At 39.0% G+C, this 27,844-nt stretch overlaps 1 protein-coding gene across 1 annotated transcript in view; it reads left to right on the top strand.

The window, feature by feature from the left end:
- Positions 1-3,976: 3,976 nt before the first annotated feature.
- The window catches only part of LOC108669018 (paired box protein Pax-2-B), a 61,217-nt gene continuing 37,349 nt past the window's right edge, over positions 3,977-27,844 (top strand). The window contains exons 1-2 of the mRNA XM_047880746.1: positions 3,977-4,172; positions 18,195-18,360. Coding sequence (XP_047736702.1) covers positions 4,112-4,172; positions 18,195-18,360 — 227 coding nt within the window. The 5' untranslated portion in view covers positions 3,977-4,111. The remainder of the gene's footprint in view (positions 4,173-18,194; positions 18,361-27,844) is intronic.

Here is a 27,844-nt window from a genome sequence, read left to right as displayed (position 1 = left end):
TGAGTGAAATAAACTCTGGAGTATTTTGTGGGCGGCTTGTGTTACTTTAGGCCATTTCAAGCGCAGGCAATGCGCGACAAGGTCAGTTCTGGCAACGCAACCGAGATGATCAACTTAACTGCGGAGTGACATCGCCGGTGTCTATACGAGCTGCGTACGTTACTCTAAATTGGTGATAAATTCGTACGTATTTTCCACAGTTGGGCGATTATTTTTTCTTTGAATGGTACTGTTTTGATATTCTGTGGCGTGGTAAATGAATTATACTTAAATAAATAAATATGATTTGATTGGTATTCCTGTATATGCATGGATAATGTTGCTTATATTATAAGAAACATTGAATCCACCTTTCAAGTCAAATCGAATGCATAGGAAGTGGCTATTTACACGAATTTGGTGATGTCTTAATTTACTGATGCCTTAGACGGCTTTATTACTTCATGGTGAGAATATCAGTCAATCAAGTGTATTAGAATATTGTGAATATAATAGATAAATGCATTCGACTTCCTTCAATCAAATTTCCAAATGCAATGAATCCTGCTCAGACTTAATATATGTGATTGGCAAGATGTGCGAAACTAACAAGGATGACTTCTTGCTGTAATTTAGTTTATAATTTTACGCTACACTACACATCATTTAAGAGTAAACGTAAAGCTTTGAAGCTCGTAGACGCTGAAACTCGTACAAAAAATATGAAATAAAATATGTAATTAATTTTTATTTTAAATATTCCGAATCCATCAAATACTTGAAAAAACAATACAGGGTCGATTTCACTAGTCGGAAGATCGATCTAACAATGATAAATATCATTATAATGTAACACAACTCATGAAATGCTTTGATATTTAATTAAGTAGTGTATCATAGAAGTAAAAATAATGAAAAAATAAATCAATTTAGTCTATAATACAATACGAGTCTAGGGCACTTCAACATCAACTATTATCACTTACATTGTATTTTTTCAAAAATGTTGAGCATTATAAAAAATATCTTCTTTGACATAGTTTATGAGAAAAAATAGTATTTTTCGAAGCTATAACGGATGGTATGGAATTCAACTCGGCTTATAAATTAATCCATTCATTTCATCTATCAAATTGAAAAACGCACCCATTTTCGCAACCTAAAACATTATATTTTGCACCCGACACGTTTTTTATAACTATTTAGTGCGTGTACCCAATGAAACGGTGATATGGGCAATCTTAAAGATTAGTGAAGGTTAGAGCGTAACTCCGAAAATTTGAATAAGAGAACTTTAGATTTTAGTAGTTAACTCTTCTTTTTAAGGAAATCCGCAGATTGGGGATTGATCTAAGATGCGCTTTGCCGTTCATTTAAAAGAAGTGAATGGTGGGGTCAACTGCAGAGAATTTCATCGAATTGGTTAGTATATATATAAAAGGCCTCGCTCGACTGTCAGAAAAATCGGAGCACTTGCCTCATCGATCGGCCAAGGCCTCTTTTGAAAGGATACCTATACATACGCATGCAGTTTATTATAAGTATGTGTGAGATTGTCTTCTTCATATCAGAAAAAAACATTTCTCAGTGTTTTATTTGAGTTCTACAGTTGTGAGATCACCAAATGTTTAGGTTACAATAATACGATACGCGTTCCAGGTTGTTCTAGCACACGCTGCTATATAATCCCTATAGCGTGTCCGCCACCGATCCAACATCTCCGAAAAAATCAACTTCACTCATGGAAGTGATTGGAATTTTGTCCAAATAGTGATGCACTTTTTGCCAGTGGGTGAGTCATCCTGACCCGCTTTGACTCGGCAAAAGGACAAATCACTTCGTCCATGCATGCACTCTGTGCTCGTCCTTCGTCGCTATGAAAGTGCATCACTATTATGGACAATTTGACCCATTCATTTTTCCTAAGTCAGGTATTTAGGTTTATTTGAAAGAATTATGCATGGGATGGTCGCAAAAAATTCACATTTGACTGTTATTTACCCGCGGTCACCTGCTAACGATTGTTTTTTACCAGGCGACCACCTCCGTTGTATACAAGATTCTTTGTTTAGCGCATTGTCTGAAAATGTATTTTTTTCATTAAAACGTAGATTCCAAGAAAGATTTATAACAGAGGGATGATAGGTAGAACAAAGATCTATTATGAGATTAATGATAGGAACATTTCAGTCGCTGTCATTTATTAGATTTTCAGAGTCATGTCTCTGTTGTATTTTTTACAGCGGGTAAAGAACATTTAGTCATGGTTTGTAAGCAGAAAATCAGCATAAAGGTCCATAATGTCTCATTATGATGGTATAACAAGTATCTAATCGAGCATGCCTGCTTTGGAATTGAGCAAACGAAGCTGTATTTTTCACTAGAACCAGTCAAAAACAAAGTATCTATATGTCAATCAAGTGATCTCATTGATAGGCACTCGGTATCTTGAAGTGATCAAACTTTTTTTAGAAATTTCTTACAAACTAAAAAAAAATAAGTAAACTTCACGAGACTATAGTTTCTAAATGTAAGTACATATAAATGAATATACACGTAAAGTAGCTATTAAAATTTCACTTTATGAATCACTTTCAAACGTTTATAATTGTAAGTAAATTATACTTTAATATTAACATTTTTCATAATCCCACGGTTCAAATAAAATTCAAGAAAAGGACGCACTTAACCACCAAAGAAAGGAAGAACTAACATTTTCTAGCGTTTAACTTTTTATAAATTTGAACTCTTGTATCATAAGAGATAATTCAAATACATGGAACACATGCATGCATGTGTTGAAATTTGCATAATTAACTGTTTAAATGTGTCATAAGCAAGTAAGACCTTCGGGTTCTTTTTCTAAGTTTCCAACATTTACTTTTTTATGAGTGCATAATTAAGGAAAAGTAATAAATATATATAAAATTAAGCGTGTAATGATTTTGAATATTGATTTCATATACTTCAACGATTTCACATCATCAATTTTACTTGACCTGTTTTAATGTTTTCTATCAAAACGAATTACTGAAATTTTATTCTATATTCTCGGCATCGCATAAAATTTACGAGTATTATTTACCGTTTGATGCATTAATTACCATGCTGATGTATAAGCAATGATAAGTATAAAATCTTCACTATTTCAACAAAGAATTTAAAATCAAGAAGATAACGCAAAGATTCATTGTCTTCATACAAACCTCCTTATCTACATTAAATTTTAAATCTGCTTGTAAACATTTCGCTTTGCTGCGTCTTTTATTCGTATATTTAGGCTTTGACATCAACTCGGTAAATTCCGGTTGAGCCCATTTAATGGCCGTATACTTATACGGGATTTTACGATTTATATACATAGGATTTTATAGGATTATATAGGATTCGGAAATTTTCGGATTTTAAATCTGATCATTTAACTGAAACCCGAAACTTCTAACACAGAGACATGGTGAATTTTTATGTCACTTTATTTGTTTGTACTTTTTTGTTAAGTTACTGTTTCATCAATCAAGTGATCTAATAATATATGAATATTTAAAATTACCATAGCACAGGTACTTTTTAATTTTTGATGGTGTTTCATAGATGATCAAAAAGCCACCTCCGTGTCACCTGAAATTCATAATAAATCCCCAGCTCCATAGACGGCCACTCATGTATTATGTTTGGCCACCTATAAGTGGCCTTAGTGCTAACATCGTCATCAACGTTACACGACAACTTAGACAAAATCTTCTTCAGTCTCGCTGAGCACGAGTTGGCTAGCGCAGACATCGAAGGTGTTCAGAATTGTTGTGTTACCAGAGTTCGGTCAAAGTTATTTTCGGTGAAGGAGACTGGTGTTCTTCAGTCAGGCTTACACTGCAGTGCATGACGCTACTCGAGTCCTTCTTCTGTTTTAGTGGACAGATATTGTTGAAAATTCATGCAGGGGTATAATAATCATCATTTATCGTATTTATTTTCAAAAGGTTTTGATTAATATAGAAATATGAGTCGTGTTATTAGTGCCTAAATTGTTGGTTCGACGGTCCTCAAATCTGTTGGTGGTCGGGGCCAAGGCTCAGGCTTCACCGACATCCTGGATTCGAATTTTGGAATCTTCGGCCTTCGAGGTCCCAACGCTATGGATTTGGCTGCAATCGGCTATACGCGCTACGGCAGCAATATGATGGAGTACTACACATGTGAGTAACATGCTCAAAATCCTTTCAATGTTTCTTGTTTATAGAGCCCTCATTTGAGCACATAACTTGTTAAGCTGTTTCAAGCATCTTCCGCAGATAAAATTTTTTACATAATTTGAAAGTACATCGGCGAATATGACCTGCATGCAGGCAGGTATTGCCATTGACCAATTACCACGACATTATTTGTGGGCAGGCGTGAATGTGTTACGAATGTCTGCATTTCATTAATTGTCATGAGTCACATGGCTCTTCACCATGAGTCAATATATAGTATCCTGCACAGCACTTTCGCCTCAAAATGTCCTCGGGTTTATAACCCGAGGACATTCATGTCTTCAATAATTCATCTGAAAATACTAATTTGATGCAAAAAATCAGCCTCACTATGAATAGGAAAATCTAATCAGCCTACCTGCTTGAGGGATTATTTTTCTTTTCAATAATTGAGGGAAATTATTGATTATAAGTTATCGAAAGTCTTATATCTTTTATTGAATCGTAGCTATAATTATCATTAAAAAAACATCGTCAAATGCTGATGTGGTTTAAAAATTATGTTAAGCCATCTAAAACGCATGGAGCTAGGAACAATGGAATTAAAGGGGTTTAATTATCACTTCTATCAATATCAAAAGTTGATATAATATCGAATTTTACCAATAACAATTAAGCCACTAAAATACTCAATAGAGGCCTCATATAATTTGTTTCCAAGTGAACAAATATATCGAATAAACTGTAATGTTACAGCCATTGCCCACGGTGGCAAAATATGTTAAGCATTCCATATGTTCAAAATAGAAGCGATGGATGTGATAGCTAGCTTCATATTTAATTAAGACATTTCGCTTGAGATTGTCGGGAGAATAGCAATTCCTACAGCTTCAATATATACTGTGAAATTAGGACAAATAAAGACACTAATTCGGTTTTCCTTTTCCATCATTAGATGAGACCAAAAAACTCAATCCTTGAATAAATTCGATATACAATATAAAATTTAAACTGATGAATATTTCAGCGCTTTTCACTCATTATTATTTAGTTCTTTGGTCAACATTTTATTATTTCTCTATAAATTCTTAAAACTTTTATTTAGAAAACCAAAAATGAGTTGTGCTTGAAAATTATTCATTTTAATGGATCTTGCCTTCAACACTCAGCTCCTCCTTTACGTTTCAAATTAATGCTGTAAAATAACCAGTCAAATTTAAACTTATTTTGGCCTTATACATATTTTTTATTCTCGTATCTCAACGGAAATCCTTAACGCTTACCATGAAGCATTTCAGTACGTTGAATAAGTATTTTTAGATCTTCAAATAAAATTTTTTTTTTATTTTGACCTCTGAGATTTTAACGAAATTTTCTTAGCATTTTTACATACGATGCTTCTCTATTGTGCATGTGAATTGCGACGAAGATTGCGTGTATACTGTGTTACTGTACTGCGTGTATAATGTGTTACTGTACTGCGTGTATACTGTGTTACTGTACTGCGTGTATACTGTGTTACCGAATACACTCATGGCACTGTACGCTCATCGCAATACATATATCATGATTAATAATACTTATAATCATTTATTCATAACAAAATATCATATTTGATTATTGCTTTATCCGTCGTCTATACGCGAAAACAGCGTCTGTGTGCATGGTTAATATGTGTGTTACATTTTATCCATACAGTCAACAATAAAAAAGTGGCGTATAAAAGTGTGTGTATATGTATATCCTACGCAGTCACACATTACAAGACAAAGTGTGCGTGTGTGATCATGTTATATGTATATTCCTACAGTCACACATAATAAGACAAAGTCTGCGTGTGTGTGATCATGTTATATGTATATTCCTGCAGTCACACATAACAAGACAAAGTGTGCGTGTTAGGCTCGCATGCTCGCCCTACGCTCAATTATGTTGATGCTTCTAGCGCCTCTACAACTTATCTATATATACTATATATATACTATATATAAGACCATATCGCATATACATAAAGCACCTCGAGCTAGCCTGGAAAATTTTAGTCAAATAAGGTCTAAAAATTATGACCAGAGTGTGTTTTTAAAAATGAACTGAGCTCGTGCTGATTATTCCTACAGTCACACATAATAAGACAAAGTGTGCGTGTGTGATCATGTTATGTGTATTCCTACAGTCACACATAATAAGACAAAGTGTGCGTGTTTAGGCTCGCATGCTCGCCCTACGCTCAATTATGTTGATGCTTCTAGCGCCTCTACAACTTATCTATATATACTATATATATACTATATATAAGACCATATCGCATATACATAAAGCACCTCGAGCTAACCTGGAAAATTCTGCTCAAATAAGGTCTAAAAATTGTGACCAGAGTGGGTTTTTAAAAATGAACTGAGCCCGTGCTGATTTCGGAACAATACTGGCGAGTTTTGGTGCTGACATCATTGTTATTAAGAATTTATTTCAAGGGATTTTGGTGCAAAATTTTACTGTAGATATCCACGCGATGGTTCTGGAGATAATTACATGGTTACCACAGATAAGTAGTTGAAGTAGTTAGTTTGCACTTAAATACGCAAAATGGGGTTTGAGTCTTTTTTTTAAATTCGTTAAATATAGCGTTGAATCATGTTGATATACAGGAGGTATAAGCTTGCTTACATATACAGTATTAATTCATAAATTTCATTACATTATCATTATTCTGAAACAATTTTAATATATTCGGCAAGCATATTTTTAATATTCTTTATCCATCGTTTCAAAGAATGGGCAAATTTTTGATATCCCACTTATTTAATTAAAATGTATAGCTGTTAATTCCTGCGTCTTGCTTTTTTGAACAGCTTGAGCCTTATGCAAAACGACCGGTTTTGGGCTCAACCAAAATTTACAGAGTTAATATCAAAGCCTAAATGTACGAATAAAAGACGCAGCAAAGGGTAATGTTCACAAGCAGAGTTACAATTTGTGGAGAAGGAGGTTTGACATGAAGATATTATGAATCTTTGCGTGATTTTCTTGGCTTTTGAATTCTCTGTTGAAATAGTTATGATTATGTACTAATCATTGCTCATTCACAGCATAATAATGCATAATGTAAATTCGTTAATAATGTCTGTGTAGCGTTAACGTTAATTCGTTAATGTAGGTGCATCGTTGTATAACGTTAATTCGTTAATGTCTGTGCAGCGTTAACGTTAACTCGTTAATGTATATGTAGCGTTATCGTCAATTCGTTAATATCTGTGTAGCGTTATCGTTAATTCGTTAATGTCTGTGCAACGTTAATGTTAATTCGTTAATGTCTGTGCAGCGTTAATGTCTCTGCTAATTCGTAAATTTTGTGTGATATTCAATTTTGCCCACGAGCTTTACAGTACATCGGAATACGAACTAATTTCTCTTATAGTAACAATTAAGGCTACATTGGTGCACCTAACATATGGACACAGAGGGAGAACTCTAATTACCAGCCATTAGTTACTCTAGCTGCTATGAATTAATTTAGAAATGTCTTCTTTCCCGTACGGCTGGCTTGTGTTGGTTACCTTCCTTTTTTCTGGGAAAGGCTATAAAAATACGACCGTTAATTATTAGAAATATGACAATTCGTGAAACATTCAAGTGCAGCGGCATTGCTGTTAAATATCTTCGCATATTTTAATCTCTTCGCAAATTTAAAATGCCAGAATGCGTATTAGTTGATCGTTGTTAGAAATCTGAGTTAGTAGACCATCGACCTTCCATACTCGCTGTTTCCATAATCATGTTACCATGTTACCATAGCATGTGTTACTCATATTGGATGTATTGCTCCGGATGGATTCTGTAGGTTTGGTTCGCAAGCATTTATTGCTTGCAAATTACATGCAGGATATGTTACTCATATTGGATGTATTGTTTTGGATGCAATACGGAGACAATCTTCATGAGCATTTATTGTTTGCGGATCATATGAAGGAAATTCTAACATACAAACACGAGTGTGGGACTTTGTGCTACTCGGGGTCTTGTTTCTGATTTCCTCCGGCTGGGTTTAACCCTTTGTCTCTTGACTGCAGCTGTTTTTGTCAGGCATTCCAGGTACGAATAGCATTGACGACGAAAAATGCATTCATAGACAAAGACATAACTTAGGCTTAATGACGATAACTGTCGTCACTACGCTATCACGTTCGAATTATATTGACCAAATATATCCGTTAAACTGACGTGATGAAAGCTGCATTCGCCATTAATTATAGAAGATGTTACAGCAGCCTGGCCTGCCGTTACTGGCAGCCTGGTCTGCCGTTACTGGCCGTTACTGGCAGCCTCCCCTGCCGTTACTGGCCGTTGCTGGCAGCCTGGCCTGCCGTTACTGGCCGTTCCTGGCAGCCTCCCCTGCCGTTACTGGCCGTTCCTGGCAGCCTGGCCTGCCGTTACTGGCCGTTACTGGCATCCTGGCCTGCCGTTACTGGCCGTTACTGGCAGCCTGGCCTGCCGTTACTGGCCGTTACTGGCAGCCCGGCCTGCCTTTACTGGCAGCCTGGGCCGCAGTGAAGCGCACACTAACTCCGTCGAGCGGCTGCCAGCAAATGGCAAAACGATGTCGCCAATGAGGGCTTGTGTGGCTCCGTGTGTGGCTCCGTGTGGCTCCGTGTGTCTCTGTGTGGCTCTGTGTGTGGCTTCGTATATGGCGCCTTATGTGGCTTTATGGCTCTCTATTTTTCATTAGGTACCGCTCCTTGAATGTTTTCATATGTAGATACACGTGGCTTCAACAGTGGCTTCATGTCTTGGACAGTGCATGATTGTCTATATATGATGTTTCTATAAGAAAGTTCAATCATTTCTGCAAAAAAAAACATTGCTCTCGATTTTAAAACTTGAAATGAGATATTATTTTGAAAGTAATGGTAAGCTCATATATGTTAACTGAAACCCTGAGAGGTTTCCAAGGCATCTAAACGGCCAGCCACAGCATCACTGCTATATATAATCCTTATAGTCGTGCCAAAACAATCATTTCTTAAGTTGCACTAAGTACCGTCGCATGATTTGCTCCAAATTTATGATAAAGTTTACATGTCTTAATTACCGTACGCATGGCTCTCTGAAAATATTTACATTTCATTTTTGGTCTTCCGTTCCATCCACGAAAAATTTTATTCGTTAAGGAAGTTTGTCCAAAATTTGGGGAACGGCTAGATTAATTTTGGTGATCTCACACAATTGTTAAGTGTATTAAGGACGTCAAACTACGGAGACATGCAATAAAACTATCGCGAATTATTTAAAAGATGCTATGGCCAATTTTTTTCAATATAAGGTAATATGTAAGAATTGCATGAAATGGTGGCAAGATAATTGTCGAACGAAGGATAGATATCAATGATAGGATACATCGAATCTTCGTAGGATTCCAATCTTTAGTCCAATGCAAACCCTTATTGAAACCATTGATCAATTATTGGTGTCCGATATAACTTTCAATCTGAGGGAAATAACAAGAGGGTAATGTCTTTGTTTGCCTCGAGGGTCGGTGAGTGGTCGGTGAGGGCTGGCGAGTGGTCGGGAGTGTCCACAATGTCCTCATTAGGTCGCAGGAAGTCCACGCGTCTGACTTTACCCCAGACTTTACCCCTCACGTTTAATCATCAGCGAATTATCGCGTGTCATTAGAGTGAATAATTTTGTTTCTGGATAAATATTATCGCTCCATTTTGCCAAATGTTTTCTGGCTTTTACTCATGACCCTTCGCTATTTATTTAATCAATTTAAGTTAATAATTCTAAATTAATTAAATCAACTCTAATTAATAATTGTAAATGCAATTTAAGGACGACATTCGTCTATTAAGATAAAAGTAATTTAATACAAACGAAACATTGTTCCAGAAACACTAATTTTTCTAAGAAAATAATAAAAAGAGAAAAGTCGCATACCACTTGGAAAAATGTATAGAAAACGTCATTGATTGCCATGGAATAAACTCAATTATATGTACTTAGATGTTCCAGCTTCGTTATCCGTTTCCGCAAATTTGAGCAAGTCAAACACGTGAAATTCAACAGCTTTCGACGATCAATGCATGTTATATATATATATATATATATATATATATATATATATATAACACTTCTTCATCGCACATTTAACAAATTTATTTCCTTTACTGATGTCTTCAAAAATTCTCCACAAAAACAACAATCGTTGAAACTACAGCTAATCACCAGATTAATAAGCAGTTGCAGTTAATTATCAATTAATAGGCGTGTGGCTCTCGAGCTTATGGTCTCGAAGTGATGATTTAATCTGGCAATAATGGCGCGGGGTAGCAGGGCGGAGAAGTGTGCCGCTCTGGCCACCCTTTCCAGACCGGGACCGCCTGGAATGCTCGGGACTCGTACGTATTTTCCACAGTTGGGCGATACCGTTTTTTCTTTTCTTTGAACGATACCGTTTTGATATTCTGTAGCATGGTACATGAATTATACTTAAATAAATAAATATGATTTGATTGGTATTCCTGTATATGCATGGATAATGTTGCTTATATTATAAGAAACATTAAATCCACCTTTCAAGTCAACTCGAATGCATAGGAAGTGGCTAATTACACGAATTTAGTGGTCTTAATTTACTGATGTCTTAGACGGCTTTATTACTTCATGATGAGAATATCAGTCAATCAAGCGTATTTGAATATTGTGAATATAATAGATAAATGCATTCGACTTCCTTCACTCAAATTTCCAAATGCAATGAATCCTGCTCAGACTTAATATATGTGCGTATGTGTGACGAAATTAACAACGATGACGTCTTGCTGTAATTTAGTTTATAATTTTACACTACACTACACATCATTTAAGAGTAAACGGAAAGCTTTTGAAGCTCATAGACGCTGAAACTCGTACAAAAAATATGAAATAAAATATCGAATTATCCTCTACATATATTTAAAATCTTCCGTATCCTACAAATACTTGAAAAAACACTACCGGGTCGATTTCACTTGTTAAAGATCGATCTAAAAAATGATAAATAAATAAAAAATAAATGATCGATCTAAATGAGAAATATCATATAATGCAAAACAACTCATGAATGCTTTGATATTTAAATGAGTAGTGTATCATAGAAGTAAAAATAATGAAAAAATAAATCAATTTAGTGTATAATACATATACGAGTCTGTATAGGGCACTTCAACATCAACTATTATCACTTACATTGTATTTTCAGAAATGTCAAGCAATATAAAAAATATCTTCTTTGACATAGTTTATGAGAAAAAATCCTATTTTTCGAAGCTATAACGAATGTTATGGAATTCAACTCGACTTATAAATTAATTCATTCATTTCATCTGTCAAATTGAAAAACGCCCCCATGTTCGCAAACTAAAACAAAACATGTTTTGCACCCGACACGTTTTTTGGGTAACTATACAGTATAGTGCGTGATACCCAATGAAACGGTGATACGGACAATCATATAACAGATTAGTGAAGGTTAGAGCGTAACTCCAAAAATTTGAACAAGAGAACTTTAGATTTTAGTACTTAACTCTTCTTTAAGGAAATCCTCAGATTGAGGATTGATCTAAGATGCGCTTCATTTAAAAGAAGTGAATGGTGGGGGCAACTGCAGAAAATTTCATCGAATTGGTTAGTAAAAGCCTCGCTCGACTGTCTGAAAAATCGGACACTTGCCTCATCGATCGGTCAAGGCCTCTTTTGAAAGGATACGTATGCATATAAGTATAAGTTATAAGCATATGTGAGATTGTCTTCTTCATATCAGAAAAAATATAACTCAGTACTCACTGCAGTGAGTGACAGAGAGCGTATTTTCTCGTCGACGAAAACTTGACGGACAGACGGACGGACAGACAGACAGACGGACGGACGGACATGGCGAGCACAATAGTGCATTTTTTCCATAAATGAGAAAATGCGCTAAAAAGTAAACATATCTCATTGTTTTATTTGAGTTCTACAGTTTTGAGATCACCAAATGTTAAGGTTACAATAATTTGATACACGTTCCAGGTTGTTCTAGCACACGCTAATCACTAGCGCGTCCACCACCGATCTAACATCTCCGAAAAAATCAATTTCACTCATGGAAATGATTGGAACTTTGTCCAAATAGTGATGCACTTTTTGCCATTGGGTGGGTCATCCTGACTGGTCAAAAGGACCAATCACTTCGTCCACTCTGTTCTCGTCCTTGGCTATGAGAGTGCATCCTGTCTCTTATACACATCTAGATGTGTATAAGAGACAGGGTATGCCCTTGCAATGTCTCTAGTGAACCAATTTTTCTCACTTTCACACAATCTTGTATTTTGTACATAAGACATCCTACCCAATTAGGCCAAAGATTGACGATTTAGAGTAGTCCGTCCTAAAATATTTCTCCACGGACTTGAGCCATTTGTTTTTTTAGCATTGACCTGTTTATCTCAGGAACGTTTACGACACATTTTTGTTATAATACTTCATTTTCGTTTGCTAGATTCCCGAAATGACCTTGTTTATCCCCACGCATGATACATCATCGTAATGCTGAGAATGCCAAGACTCTCGGAAGCACGTCCGACGGTCCGGAAGTCGCGCTAATCCGCTTTTGTGTATTGGCCTTCAAGTCCGAATTCCGCTCTTCAGATCCTGCAGCGCAGTCTCGCTGTCCACGTGCTACCAGAGGGGCCTCCATTAAATATACCTAATTTTAAGTAACTTTACGGTTAAATAATATTAATGAGATTTTAAAACTGTACTATTAACTGTACATCGACTGTACTAAGGCCACACGGGTGATTTCTAGCTCATTTCGCAGAACAAGGCCATAACATTTATAACGACTTCATTATTTATTTAAATTTATTTGGAGATCTTGCTCTATAACTGCAAGTTTAACGGTCGATTAAGAACAATTACGTCATGCTTCAAGCATAACAGAACTTATGACACAAGTTCTTAGAGAGAACTTTGAGATAAGAGCTTGTGCTTGCGCCGCGCAGAACATAGCGCAGCTACCGCAGCGTCTGCGTCGCACATTTTCGGCGAGGGCTGCGCGCTACGCTGGCCACGAACTGAGCTGCTTTGTGAAGGAACGAGAGGGAATTTATTTTTGTTTCGATGGAGCGCATCACGAGCAGGCAAAACCATGCTTTGCCTGCATCTGTACTCGGTAAATGACAGCCTAACTGATGGCCGCCTTCTCTACTCATCTTACAATGGCTTCCATAAATCATGAAACTTAAACAAAAGCGAATTTCGCGTTCGTATGAACTCTTCAGTTTCAAAATTATCCAAATTAGCTAAGGGCATTTGGTATGATATGACATGTGTCCAATATCTTGCGTAGCATTATAATTTTACGTCATGAAATCTTTGAGGAAACCGCCCGCGGAAAGTATGACATTTGACAGAAACTCGTTCATGCATCGGCACTAGAAATAATGTGATTAAGCCGTTGCGTACATATCATTAATAAGTGCACAGTATTATTCTTACCAAATAATATGCCCTCGGTAGATAACGGTAAAATAAAATGAGCATTGACCAATAATTTATTTCAATAACCACAAAATTCATATTCTCTTGAAATTTCTTCGTGTGAGAGATGAACTAAACAGTAAAATGCTTACCGGGGGACCACAAATCAAACGAGTCTTGAAATTTATCATGGATAACATTTTTCTTGCAACTCATTCGTGGATGAGTAGGTGAATTGACGCGGAAAGTGTTGAAAAATTAGTCCGTGTAAGGAATAATTCAAGCTGCCGTGTCACTTCCGACAAATGTTGCAGTACGTCCCCGCCGACGTCGCCGGAGCCGCTGACCCTGCAAGCCTCGGAAGCTGCCCCTTGGAATATCGAGAGCCAAAGCCCGGAAGTTAACTCCGTGTACAACTCTTCACGCCTCGTAGTCATCGTGGACTCAAACTTGTTACAGCAACGGAACTTTTATTTGAAACAAATTTCATTTCAGTTTCCTATTATGCTACTGGCATTTTTTTAGTTTTTTCATTTTTTACTTTCATTGGAGCTGTTTTGGTCCTTACATTCTATTAATAAAAAATTAGAGATTACAAATATTTCTATAGATATTCGTTACTTCGTAGAGAGTAATTAAATCTTAAATACATGAGGAGCTCTCTGTCATTTATAGACCACTGACCTATAAATACCTATTGAGTATTTTCTACTTCCCATATAGGACTGAGATCGTCGTGACACTTAAAGCACTTAGATTTTGAAGCTGAAATCTGTGTATAGTAAATATCACTTCGATACTCTTCGAAAAGGTGAGTTAGAAATCAACAACAAAGAATCTAATCTCAGTACATTTTTTTAAAGTGTACAAAATTAGAAAAAAAACAGTTTTTGTAACAATTACCTTCATGAACCAGAGACAAAAAGTCCATTTATCAGGCGCCATAGAAGGTTTGTTAATGTGCATAATTTTTTTGCAAAGAAAAGTCGTTTGAAAATTACGTCCAGCTGCAGAGCATTTATGAGAATAAAATTACCACCTGCATCGATTTATTCCCGTAGAAATACGGCCATGTTTAGAGCGAGCGCAGTTCAGAAGTAGGAGCGCAGTGCAAGCCACGACCGAGGTCGTAATTGCTTGCTGCAACTACACCGTCGGTCTCGCAAGTCTGTGTTTAGCGCACTGCTCATGAGTCGACTTGACGCTTGAGTTGTCGCATGGCGTCTTGACGAGCTAGTCGAGGTGTCACTTTAAGCCCTTGCCTTTCATTAGCCAAGACCGACACCGCAACGAGCATCCCCAACTATCCGTCAAGGAACCCGCTGACGTCCGCTCTCGGCGCTGAACTAAACTGAGTGTCAGCGACTTCGGGACGGCGTCGACTTATGCAAATTTAGCGAACTATCTTCAATCTTCTGAACCTAAATGCATTTCATGTGATTTACCTTATGCTGAGTTTTTAATTTAATGCTTTATTGTTTAGTCAGAATTCATGCTCATGGAGTGTGCATAATTGCTGACTGATTACACTGAATTTCAGTAATTTCATGATTACTAAATGAAAACCACAAATAATTAAACTTCACCTAATTTGGCCTTTATTGCTGTCTGTAAATTTAAAATAACTTTCGAGATAGAAGTTTTATATTCGAACATAACAATCACGATCAAATAGTTGAACATAACAATCACGATCAAATTATCGAATATATAACAATCACGATCGAATTTTCGAACATAACAATCACGACCAAATCGTCGAACATAACAATCACGATCAAATAGTTGAAATTGCATTCACAGTCAAAGTTTCGAGCATAGTAATTACGATCATATTGCCGAACCCTGCAATCACTATAAAATTATCGAACCAGACAATCACGATAAAAACTGGCAATCAAATAAAAATTCCATAACCAGCCACCAAAAAAATTTCAAATCTATCGCTGCACTTGGAGTCATTCTTTTCGGGATGTTTAATTGAAATTCAGAATTTCATGCCCTGGTACAGGACCGAAGTCGACCGAAAAATATATTGATTCAAATTATTTTTATCTATCCCGGTAAGATCTCTGTTCACAGATATTAATTACTTCGTTTCACAGTTTGAACAACTGTAATCGTTCAGTGAATTTACAGGATGAAATAAGGCATTTTCATGTGATATTGCGTAGTAACTGCATATCGGCATAAATAGTGATGTATTAACTGTGCAGCGGCATAAATAGTGATGTATTAGCTGCGCAGCGGCATAAATAGTGATGTATTATGTATTAACTGCGCAGCGGCATAAATAGTGATGTATTAACTGCACAGCGGCATAAATAGTGAAGTATTAAGAGCACATCGGCATAAATAGTGAAGTATTAAGAGCACATCGGCATAAATAGTGATGTATTAAGTGCACATCGGCATAAATAGTGATGTATTAGGTGCACATCGGCATAAATAGTGATGTATTAACTGCACAGCGGCATAAATAGTGATGTATTAACTGCACATCGGCATAAATAGTGATGTATTAGGNTACCTCCTATACCTCCTATATCTCCTACACCTACTACTCCACTATTCCTCCTACACCTCCTGCGCCTCCTACACCTCCTATACCTCCTATACCTTCTATACCTCCTACACCTCTTGTGCCTCCTACATCTCCTATGCCTCCTATGCCTCCTATGCTTCCTACACCTCCTATACCTCATACTCCACCCATGCCTATTCTACACCTGCCATGACTTATACTCCTCCTAAATAACCTACAACTCTTACATGTACTTCAATCCTCCCCTTCCTTCCCTTCAACTCCTTATCCTGCTACCTTTACTATCTTCCTTTTCCTTTCACATCGCCTCAAACTTTCCTACATGTATGGTTTCCACACACCTGCCTCTCCTACATCTACAATTTCTTTTAATACTTTTCAATTCTACATTAGATTCTACTACCAACCCAATTTAATTTAGTCTTCTTTTATTGATTTTCATGTCATCATGATTCTTGCATTCTATTTTACTTATTATGATTGTTTCGTATTTTATTTGTATTCTTATATTTTTGCTTCTTACATGCTGTTATTTTGTTGAACGTTCTTTTATTTGACTTGATATAATTTTTTTATAACTTGTGCGTAACAATATATTTTATTAGCTGCGCAAAGCGATTTCATGTCGTGACAATAATTTTTATTATCGGCCCCTCGTTGGTGCGTGCCGTTACTCTTCTGGGTCGCTTGAATCGTTCACCACAATCACGTCAAAACTTCTCATATTCTTACAGGATAATATCTCCCCACAGTCCCAAAGTCAACCGCTCATCAACCCTAAAGTCATACCCGCTCACCAGTCAAATTCATAACCGCCCACCAGTCCTAAAGTCATAACCGCCCACCAGTCCTAAAGTCATAACCGCTCACCAGTCCTAAAGTCATAACCGCTCACCAGTCTTAAAAACTTACCTGCTCCTCTCCACCCTAGAGGCATATAACACCAGTCATATAGTTAAAACTTCTCTTTGTTGTCCAAAACTCCCGTCACGTCACGTTACCCCGAAGTCCTAAAGTCACAATGACCATCACGTCCTTAAATCGCACCCTCCCCACCAACCCTCAAGTCTACACCCACCCAAGTCCTAAACCCCAGATAATCCCGACAAGTCATGTTCCCCTCTCAATGCAAAAAGTCCTAACGCCGTAAGTCACACTGTCCCAAATCCCCACCGAGCAAAGTCACACAGCCCCACGTGTCCCGTAAAATCATTCAAATCCCAAAATATTTACAACAATCATGTCCTCAAGTCTCAATATCATCACCTCAGACGCTAGATCGACAACCTCATGCAAATGGAAAGACGTATAAGGACAGCGTCCTAAAATATTTCCAACAATCATGTCCTCAAGTCTCAATACCTCAGACGCTAGATCAACATCAACAACCTCAATGGAAAGACATATAAGGACAGCGTCCTAAAATCATAACAACAATCATGTCCCCAAGTCTCAATATCATCACCTCAGACGCTAGGTCGACAACCTCAATGGAAAGACATAAGTACAGCGTCCTAAAATATTTACAACAATCATGACCTCAAGTCTCAATATCATCACCTCAGACACTAAGTCGACAACCTCAATGGAAAGACATAAGGACAGCATCCAAAAATATTTACAACAATCATGTCCTCAAGTCTCAATACCTCAGACGCTAGGTCGACAACCTCAATGGAAAGACATAAGTACAGCGTCTTAAAATATTTACAACAATCATGTCCTCAAGTCTCAATACCTCAGACGCTAGGTCAACGACCTCAATGGAAAGACATAAGGACAGCATCCTAAAATATTTACAACAATCATGTCCTCAAGTCTCAATACCTCAGACGCTAGGTCAACGACCTCAATGGAAAGACATAAGGACAGCGTCCTAAGGTCAACAACCTCAATGGAAAGACATAAGGACAGCGTCCTAAAATATTTACAACAATCATGTCCTCAAGTCCCAAATCCTCAAGCCCGACTTGTCCCAGCAGGTCACGGAGGTGTCAACCAGCTTGGTGGGGTCTTCGTGAACGGTCGGCCGCTGCCGGACATGGTGCGTCAGCGCATAGTCGAGCTCGCGCATAACGGCGTGCGTCCCTGCGATATCTCGCGCCAGCTGCGCGTATCACATGGCTGCGTCTCCAAGATCCTCTCCAGGTAAGACAACTTCTCCAGTACATGGAGTGAGTCTGGAGATCTATGTGTAGCACTCCAGGGCATAGGGTTAACCTGGGGTTAAATGGATAGCACTCCAGGGCATGGAGCAACCTGGAGTTCAATTGGCAGCACTCCGGGGCATGGAGCAATCCTGGAGTTCAATGAGCAGCACCTTAATGCTTGTATAAGTACTAGAATTAAATAATAATGTTGAAGGTGAGTGATGTGATCCAGGACATTGAGTGGGTAAAATATGAAGGAATAGTCATACCTTTCAGGAGATCATTAATTGAAGGCCAACCGTTGGAAAATTATACTCTAGGACAACACCATATTAAAGAAATATGTGAATTATAATAGTGCTACAATATATATTGCTCTTTAGATAATTAGATAACTCTGTGCATATAATTATCACTCTTTACTACCGAGTTATCACTCGCTACTGCAACATATAGTTAAAACATGAAGTCCGATTGAGTGAAAAAATAAATTTTACGAGTTGAGAAATACTAAAAGAACGTTACAAACTCCACAATGAAAAAAGCAGTTGAAATTAGTGAGTCTTCCATGACAGGAATATACGACTGAGTCAACAAGTAAGTGAGTGTTTCGTTTATCAAGATATTTTTTTATTTTAACCAATATTTAATTCAAATTGATTCAATATTTTATTCAATATGTGCATTATTCATTGCAATTAATAGGCTAACAATCATATTTTCCAATTGGCGACACTTTTGATATATTACGGCACTCATAAATTTTAGATACATAAATGTATTATTTTAACGATAACCATGCAACATGCAATGTTTTACTAACGCAATTAACACAATTATTTTCATTAACATGTGTAAAACTTGCATGCAACCCTTCATTCTCGATTATTTTTCTAATTCTATGTAATGTATGTGAATTTAAAAAACGTCGTGCTGCTACTGTACTCGATTGCAATGAGTACCGTTAATGTGATCTTTATTGCCATATACTTGATCGTAGCCATTACTTGATCGTAGCCATTACTTGATCGTAGCCATTACTTGATCATAGCCGTTTTGATCGTACATGATGTTGCTCATGAAGGCCCAATAATGCAGGGGCCTGGGCCCACAATTCATGCAGTGTGCTGGTGCTCATGAAGGCCCAATAATGCAGGGCCTGGGCCCACAATTCATGCTGTAGGCTGGTGCTCATGAAGGCCCAATAATATGCCACCGTGGCCCTCAGCAGCCGTAGCAAATTGGTCAAGGGAATCGCTGGCGTCGAGACAAAGCTCCCCTCGCGCCACTCTACGGGAGCTTCCGCCATGTTATGGTCGCAGTAAGCCAATGGCTTCACTCCCACGGGGCGACAATCTCGGCGAATTTTTCTGGGCTTTATATTGTTTGAAAGATGGCCTTAAATTCGGCCTTCGTACCTGAAATTAGCAGGGTCACATAAACAGTTGAATGATGAACGACTTATTGACTATATCTCTAAATCAATGAATTTAATCATTAAAAATTTTTGCCAGCTCAAATTGCGTCCTCCTATTTTCTACATATCTCATTCTTAAATTGTCGTGTCATGAGCATTTCAATGATAATGATGAAATTTATTTTCGAGGCAGAAAGTCATAAGATTCGTAGCCGTTGTCATTTTATCGGAGCCATGTTGTTGCTCAATATTTTGTCGGAGTAATTAAGCTATACTGAAACCACTACTGGCACCGCTGCGGACCTTGATACAAGAGGTTGGACCGCTGATTGTGTTAAAGTTTCTAATGCTACTGACCTGCACACACAGCTATTACCGTAACTCCTGATACTCTTAATATCCCTGCTCTTAATTATGTACTGCAGACCGCGTTGCTCCTGCCGCTGCTCTTTATTGCCACCGCCCCTCTTCTTCCCTCTCAAAAATGGGCGGTCGAACGCTTTCCCAAGCCGCGCCCGATAGCTCCGATCTTGCGCCACTAGAATGACCCTTATAATAAACCGGCGTAAGGATCAAAATCAGCGTCGAATGTAGCCTCTAGAGCTGCGACCTGCCAAAATAAGTCATAACGAGCGGGCGAGTAAAATTGTGTGTGCCGTGAACAAGCGGCCTGCGTCTTGGTTTTGACTCTTCCGCTTGAGGGGTCGATAATTCCTGGGGACTTAACGCAGCTCAAGGAACGGGCGACTAAGCGGCGGTCGAAAGCAACGGGCGACTAAGCGGCGGTCGAAAGCAACGGGCGACTTAACGGCAGTCGAATGCAACGGGCGACTTAACGGCAGCTCAAGCAACTGGCGACTTAACGGCAGCTCAAGCAACGGGCGACTTAACGCAGCTCAAGGAACGGGCGACTAAGCATTAACGGCAGCTCAAGTAACGGGCGACTTAACGGCAGCTCAATGAACAGATTGCAGGAAAAAAGCACTAGGTGACCTAACGGCAGCTTAAGCAACGGGCGACTTAACGGCAGCTCAAGCAACGGGCGACTTAACGGCAGCTTAAGCAACGGGCAATTTAACGGCAGGTGAAAGTAACAGCTACTTAAAGAGAACGGCTGACGAACGAAGCTTATTACTTAAATCGCAGCTGAAGGAACTTGTGTGTTAAAGGCGGGTGTAGAAATAGTGTTTAAAAGCGAAGTTGCTACTTGATGTGTGTGAAATGAACACTAAATTTTTAAATGCTGAAACAGACAACTTCATTATTTAGCAAAGAACAAGAGGTATGATAAATGTAGAATAAATGAAGGAAATCAACGAAATTTAAGAATTTTGGCACAAATAAACACGCGAATACAACACTAAAACGGCATGCAAGTAATGTTTTAACTGAAAATCGTTACGTAGTCTGCATTTTAGACTAAAATTACAAAATATGCAAGCTATTTATTATGTTAATTTTCTAAGAAATTTAAAAAATGTGGCGAATCATTTCTTTGGAAGACTTCAGCTTAGACACCACACCTGTTAGAAGAGGCATGACATGAGATACTCTTTATTGCACACTTCTGAGCTTAGCCGTCGTCACTCTCCCCTCACATTACCCTTACCCTCCCTCTGCCTCACACTACACATACACTCCCTCTGCCTCACACTACCCATACACTCCCTCTGCCTCACACTACCCATATATACACTCCCTCTGCCTCACACTACCCATACACTCCCTCTGCCTCACATTACCCTTACCCTCTCGCTCTGCTTCACACTACCCATTCACTCTCTCCGCCTCACGCTCTAACTGCTTCACTATCCCTCTGCCTCACGCTCCCTCTCTACACTCCTCACTCTATACCTCAAGGCCGATCACACTCCCTCCATACGCTCTATAAGCAGCCCCCGCTGCCTCTCTTAGCCACTAACGCTCCCACTCCAGATCCTTAATTCACGCTATACCTCATGACCAATATCACTCTCCCTCAATAAGCCACCCACTCTCCCTCTCTAGACCACTCTCTCTTATTACCTATATGTCTCTCTCCCTTCCTATCTAGGCAATCAACCCTCTTCTTCTCTATAGACTACTCACCCTCTACCTCCATGCCACTCACCCTTCCTCTGTGGCTAATCTCCCCCTCTCTAGACCACTCTCTCTTATTACCTATATGTCTCTTTCTCTTCCTATCTAGGCAATCCACCCTCTTCTCTTCTAGACTACTCTCCCTCTACCTCCATGCCACTCACCCTTCCTCTGTGGCCAATCTCTCCCTCTCTAGACCACTCTCTCTTATTACCTATATATCTTCCTCTTCCTATTTAGGCAATCCACCCTCTTCTCTAGACTACTCACCCTCTACCTCCATGCCACTCACCTTTCCTCTGTGGCCAATCTCTCCCTCTCGCGACCACTCACCCTCTGCCACTCATGGTCCAGTCAGTAAGGCAATGTTCACTGCCGCATTAACTTACGTTCCATGGACAGGGCAAAGTAAAGACAAATTAATTTCATTCAAATTAAATCATGCGGGCAACATTAATTGAAGTACTACAAAGTATAAGCAAAAGTGTATGCAAAGCCTGAAATGTCATAATTTATTTCAATTCCATCATGTTGAAGAAAAAAATTAGGAAATAATCCACTAACCTAACGAGTAAATGAAAATTTCGAAACTTGGATCTTAAACATCTAGGTACCATAATGTGAATGTTATATTTGTTGGATATATATTAATTCAAACTGAAAATATCATGTGGCATGCCTCGCATGCCTCATAACGTGACAGAGAGCGCTGCCTCAGTAGCACCTCATTAGGCATGAGCTGGTATTGTGAGTGCTGCCGTCGTGCTACTGCCAATTTCTCATAAGCATGGCGCTCTTATGAGGAAGCGACGATGAGGCTTTCTCAAGCCATCCTGCCGTATCCTGCCGTATCGTTACGTATCCTCACGTATTCCTCCGTATCCTGACGTATCCTGGCGTATTCCTCCGTATTCTGCCGTATCCTTACGTATTCTGGAATTTCCACTTTATATAGTGCCATTTTCTAACGAATCATGACGGATTCTGTCGAACATTACAAATCCTGAAACATCTTGCCCTAAAATGCCGTATCCTGACGTATTCAGCCGCATCCTGCCGTATCCTGCCGTATCTTGACGTATTCTACCGTATCTTGTCGTATCCCACCGTATCTTGACGTATTCTACCGCATCTTGTCGTTTCTTAACGTATCCAGACGTATTCTGTGGTATCCTGCCGTATCCTGTCGTTTCCTGTCGTATTATATCGAATCCTGATGTTTTTCATCGTATCCTGGCGCATTTTGCCGGATCCTGTCATATTCTATCATATCATATCATAGCGTATTCTGCCGGTCCCTGCCGTATCTTGACGTACCCAGACTTATTCTGCCGTATCCTGGTGTATTCTTGACGTATCCAGACGTATTCTGCCGTATCCTCGCGTATCCTGACAAAGGCTGTCACGAAGGCAATAATTTTAAAAGGTTCTCTCTGCGTCGTCCAGCTCACGTCACCGGCCGCGTTCCTCAGCCCTGTTCCCTGCTACTTTTCGGACGCCATTGCCGTCTTTTTTCTGTAGACGTGTTTTATTTACTGTTCACTTGGAAATAAATTGCCCTTTAGGAACAAGTTTTTCGAGTTCAAAAACAATTTTCGTCGGTCCTTCCTTATCCTTACCCACAGACATAATAGGCAAAAATTTGCAATTTTCCATTTCGTGATTAAAACCTAATCGTGCGTTGCATGTTTTTAATAATGATTTATTTCACTATCCATCTCTACAAACAGAATAGATTAAAATTCACACAAGCTCTAATTTCTCTTTATAACAATAAAACTTTCTTTTATTGTTTTCTTCCGCTCTACAATCTATTCTTTACATATTCCTTGTCTAACATCCTCTGCACCGTTCTCCCCTCATATTCCTTCGTGACGTAGGTTGCCAGCGCAATTTTTCCCGTCAATTGATCGCTGTTTCTTCCTGTATCACCTCCCTTTCAATCTGAGTTCTTCTTATTTTAATACGTATGCATTTATTCCGATCTTCTTACCCTCGCATTCGTGTTCCCGATCTCACCTCTGAGTTTCATTTCATCAGATTCATTATTGTTCTCTCGTGCCTATAGAGCCTTCCAATCCCCCCTCCCGAACTTTAGTCCCCTTTTTCCGACCCTCATGTCCTTCCCCGCTCTTAGGTCCCCTCTAGGCCTCTCTCCTGCGATCGTTTCCTTCCATTTCCGCTTTTGTGATCGCAACTTCAAGTCGAGGTTTGAAGTTTAAGTCGCTGCGCTGGAGACACGCGGCAGAGCAGTCACCGCACTCGCAACGTTCTCTCTATAAGCTCATTTAGAGCCCATAGAGATCCTTTGGAACTCTTATGGACCTCCTACGGACCTGCTGTAGACGTCGCATATAATTTTGATGGTCGTCGTGACTTATGGAGTCCACATGTTTGCAATTTCAAACGCGACCCTCGTTTCATCCTGACCTTAAGTGCTCCTCGATGTGCCTAGTTCCTGGTGTGTGGACCTCAACCGAGTGATTTGGATGCACAAAAAATCTTTGGTGCAGAAAATGTTCCGTTATTTGATCGATTGTTCCCGGCAGTTATACTTGAGAATCCTAAAGCAGGAAATTCATTATCAGTTTTGAAAAATGAGTGCTGATTAATTATAAGTCTGGTGATGAATTATAATTACTTATTGAAACGCTGTCGCGACAGTTTTATTTCACGGTAATAACATGTCGCTAGAAAGTATACCTCAGATGAAGGCAATCAATAATCAATTTGGCCGCTATAGAAGAGAGTGAAAGGAAATTACTACATGCAATATGGCTAATCCTGCATATATTTCTGAATCTAACTTATTTCCTTCCAAAAAAATATATTATGACACTGCATCAGCAAAAGTAATCCCATAAACAGAATTAATCTATGCATCAAATTAAGGAAAAAAGCTCTCTATTTATTTAATTGAAGGCAAAAAATCATTGCGGTAGTTAAACATAGAGTAGTAAAGACGTGTGGAAGAAGTCAAAGATACAACTTAGCAAAAAAATTTTATTAATGAGTGGTAAAAAAAGTCGCGTATTGTCACGTCTTCAACTATAGAAGCCACGAGAAATTCTTCGTCGAATATTTTTTTAGTAAAAGGTTACAGAAAAACATATGGCTGCCTCGTCACATTTACAGCATTAGGGGCCATAAAAAATTTCACAGAATTTAATATATCAAACGACCAAAAAAGCCAACCCAGTATATCACTCCTCACATCACTCCAGAACATCGTTAAGGAAGCCTTCGTATTTGCAGCATTATTAGGTGCAGTAAAAATATCATTGTTCAACATTTGGTGCTGAAGAGCTGCGGGAAAAGCCATACTGGCCACGACGATGCAGTCACATCTTCTAGCCACATTTTCTGGTCACATCTTCTAGCCACTTCGTCTAGCCACATCGTCAAGCCACATCTTCTAGCCACATCCTCCAGCAAAATCTTCAAACCACATCCTCTAGACACATCTTCTAGCCACATCCTCTAGACACATCTTCTAGCCACTTTTTCATAGCCACATCTTCTAGCAACATCCTCTGGCCACATCTTCTAGCCACATCCTCTAGCAAAATCTCCTAGCCACATCCTCTAGCCACATCCTCTAGCCACATCCTCTAGCAAAATCTCCTAGCCACATCCTCTAGCAAAATCTTCTATCTCCCTCTACCTCCATGCCACTCACCCTTCCTCTGTGGCTAATCTCTCCCTCTCTAGACCACTCTCTCTTATTACCTATATGTCTCTCTCCCTTCCTATCTAGGCAATCCACCCTTTTCTTCTCTATAGACTCACTCACCCTCTACCTGCATGCCACTCACCCTTCCTCTGTGGCCAATCTCTCCCTCTCTAGATTACTCTCTCTTATTACCTATATATCTGTCTCTCTTCCTATCTAGGTAATCCACCCTCTTCTTCTCTACACCACTCACCCCCTACCTGCATGCCACTCACCCCTCCTCTGTGGCCAATCTCTCTCCCTCTCTAGACCACTCTCTCTTATTACCTATATATCTGTCTCCCTTCCTATCTAGGCAATCCACCCTCTTCTCTAGACTACTCACCCTCTACCTCCATGCCACTCACCCTTCCTCTGTGGCCAATCTCTCCCTCTCGCGACCACTCACCCTTTGCCACTCACGGTCCAGTCAGTAAGGCAATTGTCACTGTCACGTGAACTTACGTTTCATGTACAGGATAAAGTAAACCGACAAATTAATTTCATTCAAATTGAATTAAGCGGACAACATTAATTGAAGTACTACGAAGTACAAGCAAAAACGTATTTATTCTTGAAATCTCATAATTTATTTCAATTCCATCATGTTGAAGAAAAAAATTAGGATATAATCCACTAACCAAACGAGTAAATAAAAATTTCAAAACTTGGACCTTAAACATCTAGGTACCATAATGTGAATGTTATATTTGTTGGATATATATTAATTCAAAATGAAAATATCATGTGGCATGCCTCGCATGCCTCATAACGTGACAGAGAGCGCTGCCTCAGTAGCACCTCATTAGGCATGAACTGATATTATGAGTGCTGCAGTCGTGCTACTGACAATTTCTCATAAGCATGGCGCTCTTGTGAGGCAGCGACGATGAGGCTTTCCCAAGCCATCCTGCCGTATTCTGCCGTATCTCTACGTATCCTGACGTATTCCTCCGTATTCTGCCTTATTCTTACGTATTCTGGAATTTCCACTCTATATAGTGCCATATTCTAACGAATCGTGACGGATTCTGTCGTACATTACAAATCCTGAAACATCTTGCCCTAAAATGCCGTATCCCACCGTATCTTGACGTATTCTGTGGTATCCTGCCGTATCTTGTCGTATCCTGACGTATTTTATCGTATCCTGCCGTATCCTGCCGTATCTTGACATATCCTGACGAATTCTATCGTATCCTTGCGTATTCTGCCGTATCCTGTCGTATCTTGACGTACCCAGACGTATTCTGCCGTATCCTGGCGTATTCTGCCGTATCCTCCCGTATCCTACAAAGGCTGTCACGAAGGCAATAATTTTAAAAGGTTCTCTCTATGTCGTCCAGCTCACGTCACCGTCCGCGTTCCTCAGCCTTGTTCCCTGCTACTTTCCGGACGCCCTTGCCATCTTTTCCTTTAGACGTTTTTTATTTACTATTCACTTGGGAATAAATTGCCATTAAGAACACATTTTTCGATTTCAAGAACAATTTTCGTCAGTCCTTCCTTATCCTTACCCTCAGACATAATAGGCAAAAATTTGCAATTTTCCATTTCGTGATTATAACCTAATCATACGTTGTATGTTTTTAATATTGATTTTTTTCACTATCCATCTCTACAAACAGAATAGATGAGAAAATTCATGCAAGCTATAATTTCTCTTTATAACAATAAAACTTTTTTTATTGTTTTCTTCCGTTCTTCATGATGTAGGTTGCCAGCGCAATTTTTTTCCGTCAGTTGATCGCTGTTTCTTCCTGTATCACCTCCCTTTCAATCTGAGTTCTTCTTATTTTAATACGTATGCATTTATTCCGATACTCTTACCCTCACATTCGTGTTCCCGGTCTCGCCTCTGAGTTTCATTTCACCAGATTCATTATTGTTTCTCGTGCCTTTAGAGCCTTCCAATCCCCCCTCCCGAACTTTAGTCCCCTTTTTCCGACCCTCATGTCCTCCCCCGCTCTTAGGTCCTCTCTAGGCCTCTCTCCTGCGATCGTTTCCTTCCATTTCCGCTTTTGTGATCGCAACTCCAAGTCGAGGTTTGAAGTTTAAGTCGCTGCGAGGAGACACGCGGCAGAGCAGTCACCGCACTCGCTGCGTTCTCTCTATAAGCTCATTTAGAACCCATAGAGATCCTTTGGAAGTCTTATGGACCTCCTACGGACCTGCTGTAGACGTCGCATATAATTTTGATGGTCGTCGTGACTTATGGAGTCCACATGTCTGCAATTTCAAACGTAACCCTCGTTTCATCCCGACCTTAAGTGC

This window comes from Hyalella azteca, unplaced genomic scaffold (assembly GCF_000764305.2).
Source record: "Hyalella azteca isolate HAZT.00-mixed unplaced genomic scaffold, Hazt_2.0.2 contig6127, whole genome shotgun sequence".
Classification (NCBI taxonomy): domain Eukaryota; kingdom Metazoa; phylum Arthropoda; class Malacostraca; order Amphipoda; family Hyalellidae; genus Hyalella; species Hyalella azteca.
This window is presented reverse-complemented; position numbering and strand designations above follow the sequence as displayed.